General features: G+C 38.5%; 2 protein-coding genes across 4 annotated transcripts; both read left to right on the top strand.

The window, feature by feature from the left end:
• The first annotated feature begins 821 nt into the window (after positions 1–821).
• Positions 822–17179, top strand: LOC100646490 (glucose dehydrogenase [FAD, quinone]-like). Of its 3 annotated transcripts, none has more exons than XR_007226999.1 (5): positions 822–918; positions 2464–2676; positions 3052–3222; positions 3615–5282; positions 14955–17179. XR_007226999.1 is itself a non-coding variant. In XM_048413649.1 (5 exons), exons 1-5 carry the CDS (start codon positions 837–839, stop codon positions 5099–5101), a joined length of 1872 nt encoding a protein of 623 aa, XP_048269606.1. In that variant the 5' UTR covers positions 822–836; the 3' UTR covers positions 5102–5310. The 3 variants fall into 3 exon arrangements, 2 of the variants coding, with proteins under 2 accessions (XP_048269606.1, XP_048269605.1); XM_048413649.1 differs by lacking the exon at positions 14955–17179 and having other exon boundaries at positions 3615–4022; positions 4104–5310; XM_048413648.1 differs by lacking the exon at positions 14955–17179 and having other exon boundaries at positions 3615–5310.
• On the top strand, positions 10524–14959 carry LOC100646609 (glucose dehydrogenase [FAD, quinone]). Its single transcript, XM_003402016.4, has 4 exons — positions 10524–10580; positions 12123–12335; positions 12706–12876; positions 13267–14959. The coding sequence occupies exons 2-4, from the start codon at positions 12152–12154 to the stop codon at positions 14760–14762; spliced, it is 1851 nt and encodes a 616-aa protein (XP_003402064.2). The 5' UTR covers positions 10524–10580; positions 12123–12151; the 3' UTR covers positions 14763–14959.
• Positions 17180–17370: the final 191 nt, after the last annotated feature.

The raw sequence follows: 17370 nt of genomic DNA, 5'->3' as shown, positions 1-17370 counted from the left end.
ACACTTTGAAGGCATAGCTGATAACCGAATGCACATAGATTATAGAAAATAAAAAACGTGAAAGATTTAACTGCAGCATAACGTAAACATTTTCAGTGTCATAAACTGTTTCTGCATTAGAATATTATCGTGCGCGTGTCTTGCGTCACGCGGCATATTTATTCACTTTGATTTAAATTTCTTTTATTAGTAAATCTCTTTGTATGAAATCGCACCTCTCGTGCAGTGGTGAGTTTTCAATTATTCGTCCTGCTTTATTTTTTAATTGCTGTCGTAGTATTTGAATTGCGCTTCATCTGCACCCGTATCCATTCAAAAGAAACGAAGATATCACCCCGCAGAAATGTATGGCTGTGCGACATCAGTCAGAGCATCATTCCAACACTCTTTGGAGAAAGATGAAGATGCAAATGGCGAAAACTATGAATAGCAACACTAAAAATAACTGATATAATTACACTCGATACTTTGTCTGATATGCGGTACAAGAGGAACTCACGGGCACTTAATTCCTGATCATTCAATTGTGCTTCTTATCGACAAGAATATGAGACATACATGAAAAATGTAACATAATTCGTTTAAAATATTCTTTAATACAACAATTACGTAACGAGTCATTTCAAACAACAATTGTTATTTTGTCGTCCACATCTATGAGCAATACATATCTTAGCATCCACTCGATTAATTTATTTCCGTGAGAAATGTTTTCAAGGTATGTATAGACTACATAAGAAACACGCATATATTTGTATGCTGTATATTTCTACGTTTTTCGTTGCAGACCATGTTGCAGGTCATGTTGCAGAATAATTAATCAGGACTGAGTATTTATGAGACCGCTAGCAAAGAAGCATTCGTCTCCTTACTTTGTGTTTGATCGGTGCACTCTCTTACGTTTGGCGTTCAATTCACGTACGTATTCTCAAAATTTCCGTGTTTTCGCTAAGATTCGATTCTTTCGTTATTTCTTATCTTCTACATCGTAAGATATAATATTCTCGTATATGTTATTGGTTTTCCAATATTTGATAGTTTTATTCGTCATTTGTGTACATGTCAAATAGAGAATTGTTTAAAATAGGATACAGTTCATCAATTTGAAAGGTAACTTTTTACTGCATCTACATACACCGGTCACTCGATATTAGTTTTCAAGGTAGAAAGAAATTTATGTTCGTACGTATTATATAGCAGTTCGCTTTACAAATGTTTCTTCTGTAAACGATTTTTCAGAGACGATAGAATTATTTGTTACATTATTGACCAATTGAAGATCGGTGAAAGATACAAGAGTCCATATGTCAATAAATTTATCGAGCATTATTTCATGCCAATGGTCATAAATTCAGCCGGAAATATGACCCATTTTTTGTGGTTGTATACAATTAAAAATTGCTATCTCCGCACTAGTGAGTTAAGCTTTTTTCGAAAGATTTGGCCGCCTGCCCTAGGACGAATTATAATCGTAATGAAAATTTAATTGAAGTCTTTTGCGATTATTTCGGAAACTAAGACCGAGCGGCGTCTATAGGTATAGGAAAAGATTGTTCAGAATGCCAACCTTGATAAAGTGTTTCAAGGTCATTCAAAGTGGTGAGGTGTACGTTTTTCTAACTAATTGACAAAGAGATATTTATTGCACTGTTATTTGTTAGAGATAAGTTGATCAAGAATGTAAAAATGATAACTCCAAAGCTGTGCGAAGGGACAAATGAGGTATCAGCAAATAAGTGAAATAAATAAATATACAAATAATTTAAAGAATAGATCTTTTGAGATTTGAGTTTTGAGGACGCAGAAAATGTAACAACAATGGTTGGAGATTTCCGTATCATTATATGAATATTTACTGAATGTTTGACATGTTCCATATCGATGCTGTTTAAAGAATTTTTTCATATATGTACAGATTAAATGGTCGTTTCTTGCACGTTGCGGTATGTTTCTACCTGACGATGTCATGATCTTTCTGTGGAAGAGATATAGTGACAGCAAGAAAATTTATTGCTCTAATATTCAGTATCGTACGATACCTGTAAATGTCGATTATGTTCATACTTTTATTCAAATTAGATTGTGTAACGAAAATTGTACTATGGTTCGAAGGTACAGGTTCCCGTTTTGTTTTTTTTGTAAGCAAGAATTATAACAGGTTGGCTTGTTAAACATACATGCTTTTATTAATCTTCTGTCAAGAACAAATTTACAAGAACAAATATTTATTCATTTATTTTATTTATCAAGGACGGAATACGAACTAGATAAAATCGTAATACGCGTAAAAATTGAGTACTGGTGTGGAAATTGTCTCGAAATACTTTTCCTAAGTGTCCGTATTAATTGAAAGACGCATTAACATTACCAAATTGTGTTTATTACTTATTATTAATTGCCTGTTATTTCGTCTTATCATGCGAATTAAGATTATTAGAAAGCTATCAATACTTATTATTACAGGTCGACAAGGGAAACCGGAGAAGTACAAAATGGATGTCGTAAACAATATTTTCGGAGGATTGCAATCAAAAACGAACGCATCGGTGCTTTCGGCGCTCGTGAGCGCGTCGTTATATATCATGTACTTCTTTGTTAATTACTCCGCGACGAATGTTCCCTCTAAATTATTAATGCCGTCTTACGATTTCATAGTTGTAGGTGGCGGTTCTGCGGGTATGCTTTTTTGATGCTATCGACACGAATTCTATGATAAACCTAATAAAAGTGTGACAGAGACAAACATAACTGTGAGTTTGCGTGGCAGAAAAAATGATTATATCTGTTACGTAGTATAGTAATGACGTTGTGCGATCTTGTGCAAATTGGCGTACAAATTTTAACTTCCTATTGCCTACATATAATGACTTTCAAGTATATTTTGTAAACATATTTTAGGTTTATCATAAAATCCGATTTGAAGTATCGACAAATTTTGAATTTGAACTACCAACTTTTGATATAAAAATATTTCACGCATTTAAATAAATTAACCTTTTCTTATTAGGAATGTTGTATAATGTTCCAATCTACCAATTTACGTGATTATAGGAGCTGTCTTGGCGAGTCGTTTGTCCGAGATAGAAGACTGGAACGTACTCCTCTTGGAAGCAGGTGGCGATGGAAGCATTATATATGATATTCCGATATTTGCCCCCAATCTGCAGCTCTCCGAGATCGACTGGAAATACACAACGGAACCCGGTACAAGTTACTGTAGAGGTAATTAATATCTAAAAATACTCGTGCATGCATAACATTACATCCTAATAAATATTAATTCCAAAATTACCCAATACGTTTATATAAGTGAGGAGAAATTTTCGTTTTCAATATTAATAGAAACATACATATATCTTTAGCAAGAATAATGCAGATTTTTGCTTAAATAGTTAAATCATTGTATAGATCTATTTAGTTTAACTAATATTGTTTGAATTATACTTATCTATATATGTACATTTACGTAGTAACCCACGAACATTAACCGGCAAATGAACTTATCGTCGAACGCGGAGAGATATAAACGCAAATTAATCACGATCCAACATTAATAATCGATTACGAATTATTCGCATCGCTTTCATGTACTTTATTGCATGTCCTGCCTGCAGGGATGAAGGGGGGTCGTTGTCTTTGGCCACGTGGCAAAGTGATCGGAGGCAGCAGCACGATAAATTACATGCTCTATGTTCGTGGTAACAAAAAAGATTACGACATCTGGGGACAACTAGGCAATCCAGGATGGTCCTACAAGGACGTCCTGAGTTATTTCAAAAAATCGGAAGACAATCAAAACACCAAGACTCCGTATCATTCGAGAGGGGGTTACCTAACTGTCGAAGAATCAAGATGGCACACACCCCTGGCCGTTGCGTTCCTTCAAGCAGGACGAGAAATGGGTTACGAGGACAGAGACATTAATGGAGAACGGCAGACTGGCTTTATGACTCCTCAGGGGACCATTAGACACGGAAGCCGGTGCTCCACGGGGAAGGCCTTCCTGCGGCCGGCCAGCGCGCGTAAGAATTTACACGTAGCTATGCAAGCACATGTTACGAAAATTTTATTAAATCCTTTTTCAAAGAGAGCTTACGGTGTAGAGTTCTTTAGAAATGGAAGGACGCTGCGCATTCGTGCCAACAAGGAGGTGATAGTTTCCGCAGGATCTATCAACAGCCCTCAATTACTGATGTTATCTGGAATAGGACCTGGAGAACATTTAGCGGAACACGGGATACCAGTGATTCGGAATTTAAGTGTAGGTCATAATCTTCAAGACCATTTAATTGTGGGAGGCATTACGTTCTCGCTTAATGAAGAAATATCGTTGATAGAGAGCAGGTTGTATGATATTCGACATGTGCTAGAATACGACATATTGGGAACTGGTCCTTTTACCGCTTTAGGAGGTGTCGAAGGACTAGCTTTTATCAATACTAAATACGCAAATGCCTCTGACGATTTCCCAGACATGCAACTGCATTTTGCGCCATTGGGTCAGAGCAACAACAGCATTTTTAGAAAGACTTACGGTCTGAAAAGTGAATACTACGATGCTGTATTTAGTGAGGTTCTTAATAAGGACGTATGGTCCGTGTTTCCTACACTTTTAAGACCGAAAAGCAAAGGTATCATAAAGCTTCGAAGCAGCAATCCCTTCGATTATCCGTTGATTTATCCCAACTATCTCGAAAAACCAGAAGATATGGCGACAATGGTAGAAGGAATTAAGTTTGCGGTCGAGATGAGTAAAACTGCCACATTCAGACGTTATGGAAGCAGATTATTATCGAAACCATTTCCTGACTGCGTGAATATCACTATGTATACCGATCCATACTGGGAGTGCCTGATCAGATTCTTTTCCATGACTGTACATCATCCAGTGGGTACTTGCAAGATGGGGCCTAATTCGGATCCAACAGCTGTAGTAGACCCTCAGCTTCGAGTTCACGGAGTCACCGGACTTCGAGTCATAGACGGCTCGATTATGCCAAACATAGTCAGTGGTAATACCAATGCCCCGATAATCATGATCGCGGAGAAGGGTGCCGATATGATAAAAGAGGAATGGTTCAAGAAACGGAGTTCACAGTGAATAATTTTTTTTAAATATTTTAAATAAGTCAGCAATTTTTACAAATTAGTTTACAGCAACTGCTATTGTTTATCACATAATTGAAATGTATAATTATGAACTTGAATTATATTTTCATCATATTTTGCGAATAGCGGAATTCGAGTCAGAATGTAATCATGCTTAATCGAATGAATACCAGGTAAATTATGTTCTAACAAATAGAAATTAGTCTGTTTATCCGAACATATCGAGGAACAAACAGTTAGTAATGTAGCGGTTCAACAATTTTTGCTGCTACATTCCTTTGATGTTGATATATTGCATTGCAATTGGAACGTATAGTGTGAGAAAAGCATAGCGTCGATGAAGAAAAATTGTTACAGACGTTAAGTACTATATTTTGTAATTTCTTCCCTTCTTCCTGTGGATATGGTTTGTACATACATATTTGATAGAATGCTGTCAATTTTCTGCATAACGCAACAATGTGAATTTACAATATCTGTATGTATGTTTATTACATTGGTACAGACAAAGCAAATCGAATCATTCTGTCCACTTTTATAAACATTAAATTACAGAATGAATTAGAATAAAGTTAGATATGTACTAGAATCGAATTATTATTTACTATAATTCTATTTGTGGTCAACTCTTACATACATTAAACTTATGGCTGATGAAAATGCTGGCAGCATTTTTGTTGATCCCAGAGATTGTTGGTCCTTTTCGACATCTGCATACAGACAGTTGGACCATAGATGTTACAAAATTTCGGCAATTGAACTAGTCAAAAATGAAGAATGAGGAAATTACATTGAAATCTTTGTTCATCAATTATTAGGGCATGTACACACAGTTGTCGATCATACGCCTGCAACCGGCAACTATTGAATCATTGCTGTATTTGAGCACTCGGTTTCGGCGAACAACGAAGCGCACTGAATCAAATGGAAACGTTGAAAGAACAGGTAATTTTTCTATGGACCAGATATCGTTTAACATTAATATTAATTGCTCGTTAATCAACGAGATAGACACTTCTTTACGGTAAGTGTAGAGTTACATAAGTACAATTCCGCGCGATATTACTGCGACCATATGTCTGTCTTCGTTACTCTTAATTGAGAAAACAGAGAAAGACGTATGATCACAGTGATATCGCGCGGATAAAGGTTGCTCGTATACAAGGAACTCAACATAATATAGAATTAACTATACAAATCAAAAACAGAAACGATTGATTTATTGCGAGATTATGCAAACGACCGTAGAGTGTCCAAAAGACAATTAATAGATGACATAAAAAAATTAGTTTGTTACAGAAATTAACGATTAAGGCAATGATATTGGCTATAATGCGTGCGATGGATTTTAAGTTAGTTAATAAAAACTTTATTACAAACAGAAAACTGAAAGCTATAATAAACAGAATAATAACAATGTTTTGCTATAGCATATACGTACACGTATATTTATTTTTATATTTAATTATTTATTTGTAGATGTTATCGTATGAAAACTAATATTTTATTAAAAAATTTTGGCGTCTCGCAGGTTGGAAAGTAATGTAATGCTGCGTAGTCCTGCTTAGTCATCTTAGATTTTTATATATTCGTATCTTTCGTTTTAATTTTATGGACTAATGAAGAGATCAATTTTGAAACGTTTACGTATTTTCTCTTTTCACTGCTAAATTCAATAACTACATTTCTTTTTTTCTCTTCTAAAAATAAATCACAAAAAGTTATTTTAGAACATTCTAATTCAGGACAGCCCCTGAAGTAATCGGACGATGATTTGAGAATTACTGTATATTATTAATCTTCCGAGCTACACAAGTTGTAATTAAAAATAGCAACAAGAGCTAACATTTCATACTTCGATAAACAAAACACACATTTCCTCACAAAAGATAAAAAAACACGAGGACTGCCATGTGGTCTTGATGTTAATGTAATCAAATAGCCAAGTTAATTGAAACTCATTTCTGAATTCAATTGAACATTTGTGAGACGTCAATTATCAAAACGTTATTTTATAAAGGAAATTCAATTACTACGACAAATTATAAAATATAGTCTGAAATATCGGCTAAGTTTCGCACGTGTTTACCCTTGCCAAAGCTATGTAGCACAGGTGACTGTTTCCTTCACGGAAGTTGCGTCACTCATGTTGCTTCATGTCGTCATATAAGGTATATCATCTGTCATATAATGATATTTACTACTTTAACAGTCTTGTTAACACATCACCATTAGATTTCACGTTTAGTAATACAAAACAGGTAAAATTTAAAATTGACGGATTTCAAACTCCGAAATGTAATACCTCAAAAACCATAGCATTAATTTTAGTCATTTTGCATCGTAAATTGATCATTTCATCCAAAGAATTTATGCATAAAATTACATTCTCCTAAGCTTTCTAATTTTTGAAATCTGTATGTAGTATATCTATCTCTACGAAACCCGTCAAATTGATGACGTGGTGGTCGGGGAAGGCCGAGTACTTTCTCCTCGCGCGTGTCCTGTCCACTGGCGGTACGTCCCTTCCCTTTCTTGGCAGTCCGCGCTCTGTCACCACCTCCCGCTCCCCGCATGGATTCTCGTCCCGCGCGGGGACGCACCGGTGGCTAAGCGGCCACCTCCGCGAAAGTTGTCATCCTTGTCCCCGACCCGCTATTGCCGGCAGTCGCCCCGCGTGCCGAGACCCCTGTTCGCAGCGTCGATGACGACAGAAACGGCGGTACTCGTCCCCCGGATTTTGCGCCCTCGGTCGGCGCCTGGGCCGTTGGGAGAGGTTGCGCTGCTGGCTTTCTGTTCTTTCGCCTAGCTCCTCCTCTTCCTCCCCCTGTGACGGTCGTGAATCCTGCCTCGTCAGCAGATGACTCGATGGTTGACCGCGAGGTGTCTCTGATCTCCCGTGACCGTGCTTGCACGGTTCTTGCGGCGGCAGCAACATCCGTAGTCCGGAGGATCGCTCCCGCTGGCTTTATTTCCCGCCACTACTCCTCCAACTTGCGGAGGAGCAGAATCTTGAGATCCTCTAGCGGGTCTCGAGGTCCCGGGCCACTGGGTCTCGGTCTGTCCGCTTCCCTACTGTTGGTGCTACCACCCAGCTCATCGTGACAGCGGGAGCGGCGTGACGCAGACCAGGGGCGCGGGGGAGGCGGGGTGGCGGACCCATAATCGTTCCCATTGGGTCTCCGGGGCCTTTTTCCTTCGTCCCCCTCTCAGAGGTGATCCCCCCTTTTGTCCCTCGCTCTCGCTGTTAGGGCCCTCGGCTGTCCTCTACGCGCGCTCCTTGGTCAGTCGTTCCACCGTCTCCCGGAGACGGCTAACCTCCCTTTCCAAAAGGCGCACCCTCCTCCGCAGGTATGCGCCTTCCTCTTCCTCCTGACCGTGGGGCGGTTTCGCGCTCTCCCTGGTCGCATGTTCCTCGACCGGTCCGGTCCGCCTCCCGTCGCTTCGCGCCACGTCGCTGCCGTCGGCACCGCCGCGATTGGCAGCGGCGGCGGCTGACACAATAGCGGTCTCGACGTGGTGTCGGTGTCGGTGTTCGCCCCGCGCCACGCACCTCTCTTCTTCCTTTTTCCGGGGGCCGGCAGCCATGCGGAGTCCGAATCCCCCGCGGATGTGTCCCCTCGCCGCGTACGGCGTCCTGTGTCGCCGTCGCTACCGTTGGCGGCGAAGGCCGTATCCTCTGCGGTCCCTGTGATCCTCCGGTAAGGCTGCTTGCCGAGCGCCCCCGCAGCCGCCTCCGCGCCTCAGCCGCGTCCCACCCCGTGAGGCCCCCGTGTCCTCCTCGCCAGACGCAAGAGCGCGACCGGGGACCTGGCGGCCCACCCCCGGACGGCCACGGTTGCTCGATGACGACGCAGCGGGGCCCGCTTTGCAACCCGCGGCTGCGCTGGTACTGGGGTATCCCCTCCCCTGCACCGTAAACGGTTTTTTGTTTTGTCCTGTTATTCATATTCATATTTTTCTTTCCATATCGCCGAGGTTGTCAACTAGAGTACCCGTCCTGGTGCCACTCAATCTTTCGCACCCTACTTCGGTCAAGGTCGGTGCAGGGTGACGAGGAGCCCCACAAGAAGGTGAGGTGAGTGGTCTTGGCAGATACGGGCCCACCAACTTCTCCGAAGTTCTCCTCACCGAATCTGGCATTACCGGGTGTCCAAGGCGCTGATCCGCCACCGCCCGGCTATAGGAGAACATCAGATTCATCGGGGTTTCCCAGGGCGTGGTCCTACGCCCTGAGAGCCCGCACCCGCCTCGTGCTCCCCATTTTCTGTTTTTCTAGCTTCGTAAATTTTTTATCCCGAGATACTTCTGCCTCGTGGACAAAGGATATTCCAGGATTAAGAGGCTGAAGTAAAAGGCGAGAGTCATTTAGGAGAAAGCATTGTGAGAGAACCGTCTGAAAATTGAGTCGAGCGTTCGAATCCTCGCGTATTCTTGTATCAAAAAATATAAAATAAGCTTTCTTCTGAATTCCTATTTGTCAATAGGAGAACGCCTACAACATAAAATGAGATAGAACCTAGAATATAATATATCAGATGCTTTGGATTTTTTAATATGTACACTTTGAAGGCATAGCTGATAACCGAATGCACATAGATTATAGAAAATAAAAAACGTGAAAGATTTAACTGCAGCATAACGTAAACATTTCGAGAGTCATAAACTGTTTCTGCATTAGAATATTATCGTGCGCGTGTCTTGCGTCACGCGGCATATTTATTCACTTTGATTTAAATTTCTTTTATTAGTAAATCACTTTGTATGAAATCGCACCTCTCGTGCAGTGGTGAGTTTTCAATTATTCGTCCTGCTTTATTTTTTAATTGCTGTCGTAGTATTTGAATTGCGCTTCATCTGCACCCGTATCCATTCAAAAGAAACGAAGATATCACCCCGCAGAAATGTATGGCTGTGCGAGATCAGTCAGAGCATCATTCCAACACTCTTTGGAGAAAAATGAAGATGCAAATGGTGAAAGCTATGAATAACAACACTAAAAGTAACTGATATAATTACACTCGATACTTTGTCTGATATGCGGTACAAGAGGAACTCACGGGCACTTAATTCCTGATCATTCAATTGTGCTTCTTATCGACAAGAATATGGGACATACATGAAAAATGTAACATAATTCGTTTAAAATATTCTTCAATACAACAATTATGTAACGAGTCATTTCAAACAACAATTGTTATTTTGTCGTCCACATCTATGAGCAATACATATCTTAGCATCCACTCGATTAATTTATTTCCGTGAGAAATGTTTTCAAGGTATGTATAGACTACATAAAAAACACGCATATATTTGTATGCTGTATATTTCTACGTTTTTCGTTGCATATAGGCTATGTTGCAGAATAATTAATCAAGATTGAGTATTCATGAGACCGCTAGCAAAGAAGCATTCGTCTCCTTACTTTGTGTTTAATCGGTGCACTCTCTTACGTTTGGCGTTCAATTCACGTATGTATTCTCAAAATTTCCGTGTTTTCGCGAGTATTCGATTTTTTCGTTATTTCTGATCTTCTACATCTTAAGACATTCACGTGTATGTTTGCCAATACCCGATAGTTTTATTCGCTATTTGTATACATGTCAAATAGAGAATTGTTTAGAATAGGATACAACTCATCAATTTGGATGATACCGAAACATTTCATCGAAACAAACATTCTGGACAACTATTTACTGCATCTACATACACTGGACACACGACATTAATTTTCAAGGTAGAAAGAAATTTATGTTTTGTACGTATTATATAGCAGTTCGCTTTACAAATGTTTCTTCTGTAAACAATTTTTCAGTGACGGTAGAATTATTTGTTACATTATTGACCAATTGAAGATCGGTGAAAGATACAAGAGTCCATATGTCAATAAATTTATCGAGTATTATTTCATGCCAATGGTCAGAAATTCAGCCGGAATTATGACCCATATTTGTGGTTGTATACAATTAAAAATTGCTATCTCCGCACTAGTGAGTTAAGCTTTTTTCGAAAGATTTGGCCGCCTGCCCTAGGACGAATTATAATCGTAATGAAAATTTAATTGAAGTCTTTTGCGATTATTTCGGAAACTAAGACCGAGAGGCGTCTATAGGTATAGGAAAAGATTGTTCAGAATGCCAACCTTGATAAAGTGTTTCAAGGTCATTCAAAGTGGTGAGGTGTACGTTTTTCTAACTAATTGCCAAAGAGATATTTATTGCACTGTTATTTGTTAGAGATAAGTTGATCAAGAATGTAACAATGAAAGCTCCAAAGCAAGTAAATAAGTAAAATAAATAAATATACAAATAATTTAAAGAATAGATCTTTTGAGATTTGAGTTTTGAGGACGCAGAAAATGTAACAACAATGGTTGGAGATTTCCGTATCATTATGTGAATATTTACTGAATGTTTGACATGTTCCATATCGATGCTGTTTAAAGAATTTTTTCAGATATGTAGAGATTAAATGGTCGTTTCTTGCACGTTGCGGTATGTTTCTACCTGATGATGTCATGATCTTTCTGTGAATGAGATATAGTGACGGCAACAAATTTTATTGCTCTAATATTCAGTATCGTACGATACCTGTAAATGTCGATTATGTTCATACTTTTATTCAAATTAGATTGTGTAACGAAAATGTACCATGGTTCAAAGGTACAGGTTCCCGTTTTGTTTTTTTTGTAAGCAAGAATTATAACAGGTTGGCTTGTTAAACATACATGCTTTTATTAATCTTCTGTCAAGAACAAATTTACAAGAACAAATATTTATTCATTTATTTTATTTATCAAGGACGGAATACGAACTAGATAAAATCGTAATACGCGTAAAAATTGAGTACTGTTGTGGAAATTGTCTCGAAATACTTTTCCTAAGTTTCCTTATTAATTGAAAGACGCATTAACATTACCAAATTGTGTTTATTACTTATTATTAATTGCCTGTTATTTCGTCTTATCATGCGAATTAAGATTATTAGAAAGCTATCAATACTTATTATTACAGGTCGATAAGGGAAACAGGAGAAGTACAAAATGGATGTCGTAAACAATATTCTCGGAGGATTGCAGTCAGGAACGACTGCATCGGTGCTTACGGCGCTCGTGAGCGTGTCGTTATATGTCGTGTACTTGATTGTTAATTACTCCGCAACGAATGTTCCCTCTAAATTATTAATGCCGTCTTACGATTTCATAGTTGTAGGTGCCGGTTCTGCGGGTATGCTTTTTTGATGCTATCGACACAAATTCCATGATAAACCTAATAAAAGTGTGACAGAAACAAACATAACCGTGAGTTTGCGTGGCAGAAGAAATGATTATATCTGTTACGTAGTATAGTAATGACGTTGTGCGATCTTGTGCAAATTGGCGTACAAATTTTAACTTCCTATTGCCGACATATAATGACTTTCAAGTATATTTTGTAAACATATTTTAGGTTTATCATAAAATCCGATTTAAAGTATCGACAAATTTTGAATTTGAACTACCAACTTTTGATATAAAAATATTTCAAGCATTTGAATAAATTAACTTTTTCTTATTAGGAATGTTGTATAATGTTCTACCAATTTACGTGATTACAGGAGCTGTCTTGGCGAGTCGTTTGTCCGAGATAGAAGACTGGAACGTACTCCTCTTGGAAGCAGGTGGTGATGGAAGCATTATATATGATATTCCTCTTACTGCCGCCAATCTGCAGCTCACAGACATCGACTGGAAATACACAACGGAACCCGGTATAAATTATTGTAGAGGTAATTAATATCTAATAATACTCGTGTATGCATAACATTACATCCTAATAATTATTAATACCAAAATTATCCAATACCTTTATATAAGTGAGGAGAAGTTTTCGTTTTCAATATTAATAGAAATATGCATATATCTTTAGCAAGAATAATACAGATTTTTGCTTAGATAGTTAAATCATTGTATAGATCTATTTAGTTTAACTAATATTGTTTGAATTATATTCATCTATATATGTACACTTATGTAGTAACCCGCAAACGTTAACCGGCAAATGATCTTATCGTCGAACGCGAAGAGATAATTGCAAATTAATCACGAACCAACATTAGTAATCGATTAGGAATTATTCGCATCGCTTTCATATACTTTATTGCATGTTCTGCCTGCAGGGTTGGAGGGGGGTCGTTGCCTATGGCCACGTGGCAAAGTGATCGGAGGCAGCAGCACGATAAATTACATGCTGTATGTTCGTGGTAACAAAAAAGATTACGACATCTGGGAACAACTAGGCAATCCAGGATGGTCCTACAAGGACGTCCTGAATTATTTCAAAAAATCGGAAGATAATCAAAATCCGATTTACACCAATACTCCGTATCATTCAAGAGGGGGTTACCTAACTGTCGAAGAATCAAAATGGCACACACCACTGGCCGATGCGTTCCTTCAAGCAGGACGCGAAATGGGTTACGAGAACAGAGACATTAATGGAAAACGGCAGACTGGCTTTATGATTCCTCAGGGGACCATTAGAAACGGAAGCCGGTGCTCCACGGGGAAGGCCTTCCTACGGCCGGCAAGCGCTCGTAAGAATTTACACGTCGCTATGCACACACATGTTACGAAAATTTTAATAGATCCGTCGTCAAAGAGAGCTTATGGTGTAGAGTTCTTTAGAGACGGAAGGACTTTCCGTGTTCGTGCCAACAAGGAGGTGATAGTTTCCGCAGGATCTATCAACAGTCCTCAGTTACTGATGTTGTCCGGAATAGGACCTGGAGAACACTTAGCGGAACACGGCATACCAGTGGTACAGAATTTAAGTGTAGGTCATAATCTTCAGGACCATGTATTTGTGGGGGGCATTACGTTCTCACTTAATGAAGAAGTATCGTTGGTAGAGAGCAGGTTGTATGATATTCGACATGTGCTGGAGTATACCATATGCGGAGCCGGTCCTTTTACCGCCTTAGGAGGTGTCGAAGGACTAGCTTTTATCAATACTAAATACGCGAATGCCTCCGACGATTTCCCAGATATGCAATTGCACTTTGCGTCATTGGGTCAGAGCTCCAGCAGCGTTTTTAGAAAAATTTGCGGTTTGAAAAGAGAATACTACGATACTGTATTTGGTGAGTTTCTTGAAAAGGACGTATGGTCCGTGCTTCCTACACTTTTAAGACCGAAAAGCAAAGGTATCATAAAGCTTCGAAGCAGCAATCCCTTCGATCATCCGTTGATTTATCCCAACTACTTCGAAAAACCAGAAGATGTGGCGACAATGGTAGAAGGAATTAAGTTTGCAATCGATATAAGTAGAACTACCTCATTCAGACGTTATGGAAGCAGATTATTATCGACACTATTTCCTGACTGCGTGAATATAACTATGTATACCGATCCATACTGGGAGTGCGCGATCAGATTCTATGGCACGACTCTATTTCATCCAGTGGGTACTTGCAAGATGGGGCCTAATTCGGATCCAACAGCTGTAGTGGACCCTCGGCTTCGAGTTCACGGAGTCACCGGACTTCGAGTCATAGACGGCTCGATTATGCCAAACATAGTCAGTGGTAATACCAATGCCCCGATAATCATGATCGCAGAGAAGGGTGCCGATATGATAAAAGAGGAATGGTTCAAGAAACAGAGTTCACAGTGAATAATTTTTTTTAAATATTTTAAATAAGTCAGCAATATTTTAAATAAGTCAACAAATTAGTTTACAGCAACTGCTATTGTTTATTATATAAACGAAACGTATAATTATGAACTCGAAATATATTTTCATCATATATTGCGAATAGCGGAATTCGAGTCAGAATGTAATCATGCTTAATCGAATGAATACCAGGTAAATTAAGTTTTAACAAATACAAATTAGTCCGGTAGAATTCTGTTTATCCGAACATATCGAGGAACAAACAGTTAATAATGTGGCGGTTCAACAATTTTTGCTGCTACGTTCTTTTAATGTTGATATATTGCATTGCAATTGAAACGTATAGTGTGAGGAAAGCATAGCGTCGATGAAGAAAAATTGTTACAGACGTTAAGTACTATATTTTGTAATTTCTTTCCTTCTTCCTGTGGATATGGTTTGTACATACATATTTGATAGAATGCAGTCAATTTTCTGCATAACGCAACAATGTGAATTTACAATATCTGTATGTATGTTTATTACATTGGTACAGACATAGAAAATCGAATGATTCTGTCTACTTTTATAAATATTAAATTACAGAATGCTTTAGAATAAAGTTAGATATGTACTAGAATCGAATTATTATTTACTATAATTCAATTTGTGGTCAACTCTTACATACATTAAACTTATGGCTGATGAAAATGCTGGCAGCATTTTTGCTGATCCCAGTGATTGTTGGTTCTTTTCGACACCTGCATACAGACAGTTGGACCGCCGAAGACAGAGATACCGCCGAAGAAGACCAGTATGATAATAAAGATGATACTAATTCATTTAAGCCACGGTGAAGCTGACCAAATTTCCGGAATACACTGAATGTGGGGAAATACGCTCCTGATCAAAAAGATAGTCCAAGTGGGCTATCTTTGATTTCTGAATAACATGTGTAATGTTTCTCGTCTGTAACGTATAATAAAAAAAACCAACGTGTAGTGAAGAAAGCAAATTCTTGAACTAAAGCAGCAACAGTTATCAGTGGGAAAAAGAAAAGAGACAACGTCAGTGATTCGACGACAAATGGGAGGATGAAGCGTGATGGTTTTTACCAGGATTGACAAGTGTCAAGTTCATCAATGGGAGAATGAATAGTGTTCGATACATAAATTTAATCAAAGAACAAATAAATAATCATGTAGAACGCATTTCTGGATCCTATTACATCTTTTAACAAGATAATGCATCTGTACACACATCAAAATTGTTCCAATTATACTTTAATGAAAATAATATATCTGTTTTGCCATGGCCTGCACGCTCCCGGGACTCTGATATTATTAAAAATTGCTGGGAAGTACTTATTTACGGCGTATACGCGAATGGAAAGCAGTATCACACATACAATTTGAGGTTTATAGCTCGTAATAGGTACCGCTTGTGTATAAGATTTTTATCTTCATTTGGGTTGGGAGAATGTTCTTCCAACCATCCGGACCACTCCCTTCTATTCCTCTAGAAATCGTGAAAACACGACTATGAATGCCGGGATTTGAGCCTGGGGCTGGAATGTTCGCAATCAACTACGCTACTCATAACGAATCAATTTTGAAACGTTTAGATAATCTCTTTTTTCTCTGCAGTCTTCAAGATGGCTAAGATAAATTCGAAAAATTCTGAAATACTGAAATACATTAACAACATCTTGTTTATTAATTTTTCATTTAAATCTGTCACAAATGCAACATACTTGATGTCATAATTAATTATGTGAGTCTTGATTGCTAGTGTGTAAAGTAGTAAGCGAATTTAAGAAATTTAAGGAGTTAAAAAATGGCCCATTAAACGCCAGTCTGTTAATTATATGTAGCGGTACTTGTCGACAAAAGTCATCATGGTTTTTGCCCAGCAAATCCGCTACACAAGAAACCGTGTTTACTCAAACACGAGCTAATTATAGATCTATCTGCCTTAGGCGGTTCCGATCATTAGGCCAAATCCGTCGTTTTTGCCGTGACCATAGGCTCGTGAGTCAGCTACCCAAAAAACCAACAATTGTAAACAGGTCGCGAGCTCGGCGCCCGTTGGGACGTTTCGAGAACATTCTCGAAATTCAAATCTCAACGCCTGTCGTCAACTCCGGCGGATATAAAAATAGCGGACAGAGTAGCGACGCATCCTTAGTTACCGAGAGATACGAGCAGCGACAATTAACCGATACTTCTTTGCGCTGATCTATTAGCGACCGCGAAACGAGACAGCAAGTATATTGTACGACTAGTGTACGCATCGGATATATTCTAATAAACTACGTAGTTAGGTATATTCCGGCGTTTGTGTGAATTAATCGACACCTTTATCACCTCATATACCTTGAAGGCGAACCAATAACATTTTTGGCAATTAAAAAAATCTCTAATTTTTCGCATGTTTTTACAGTTTTAGCTGTACTATTTCTTAACTTGATGATAATATCTGTGGCATGAGCACCGACATAAATTATATTTTACATATTAAGTTTTACACATTAATTGTAATTAAATTATATAAATCATATATAAGCACCAATATAACTTCAGAAGGGGTAAATCACTTTGATTGAAAGCATCTACTTCATGCAAATTTT

This window comes from Bombus terrestris, chromosome 17, assembly GCF_910591885.1.
Source record: "Bombus terrestris chromosome 17, iyBomTerr1.2, whole genome shotgun sequence".
NCBI classification, from domain to species: domain Eukaryota; kingdom Metazoa; phylum Arthropoda; class Insecta; order Hymenoptera; family Apidae; genus Bombus; species Bombus terrestris.
Note: the sequence above shows the minus strand (reverse complement) of the source record. Positions and strands in the feature narration are given on the sequence as shown.

What these genes read in the sequence shown, in the direction of transcription:
- LOC100646490 (XM_048413648.1), top strand. Translation starts at nt 837, where the DNA reads ATGAGACCGCTAGCAAAGAAGCATTCGTCTCCTTACTTTGTGTTTGAT. An exon ending in ACGTTTGGCGTTCAATTCAC is followed by an intron (nt 919 to 2,463) that starts GTACGTATTCTC and finishes TTATTATTACAG; the next exon opens with GTCGACAAGGGAAACCGGAG. An exon ending in CGGTACAAGTTACTGTAGAG is followed by an intron (nt 3,223 to 3,614) that starts GTAATTAATATC and finishes TCCTGCCTGCAG; the next exon opens with GGATGAAGGGGGGTCGTTGT.
- LOC100646609 (XM_003402016.4), top strand. Translation starts at nt 12,152, where the DNA reads ATGGATGTCGTAAACAATATTCTCGGAGGATTGCAGTCAGGAACGACT. An exon ending in TGTAGGTGCCGGTTCTGCGG is followed by an intron (nt 12,336 to 12,705) that starts GTATGCTTTTTT and finishes ACGTGATTACAG; the next exon opens with GAGCTGTCTTGGCGAGTCGT. An exon ending in CGGTATAAATTATTGTAGAG is followed by an intron (nt 12,877 to 13,266) that starts GTAATTAATATC and finishes TTCTGCCTGCAG; the next exon opens with GGTTGGAGGGGGGTCGTTGC.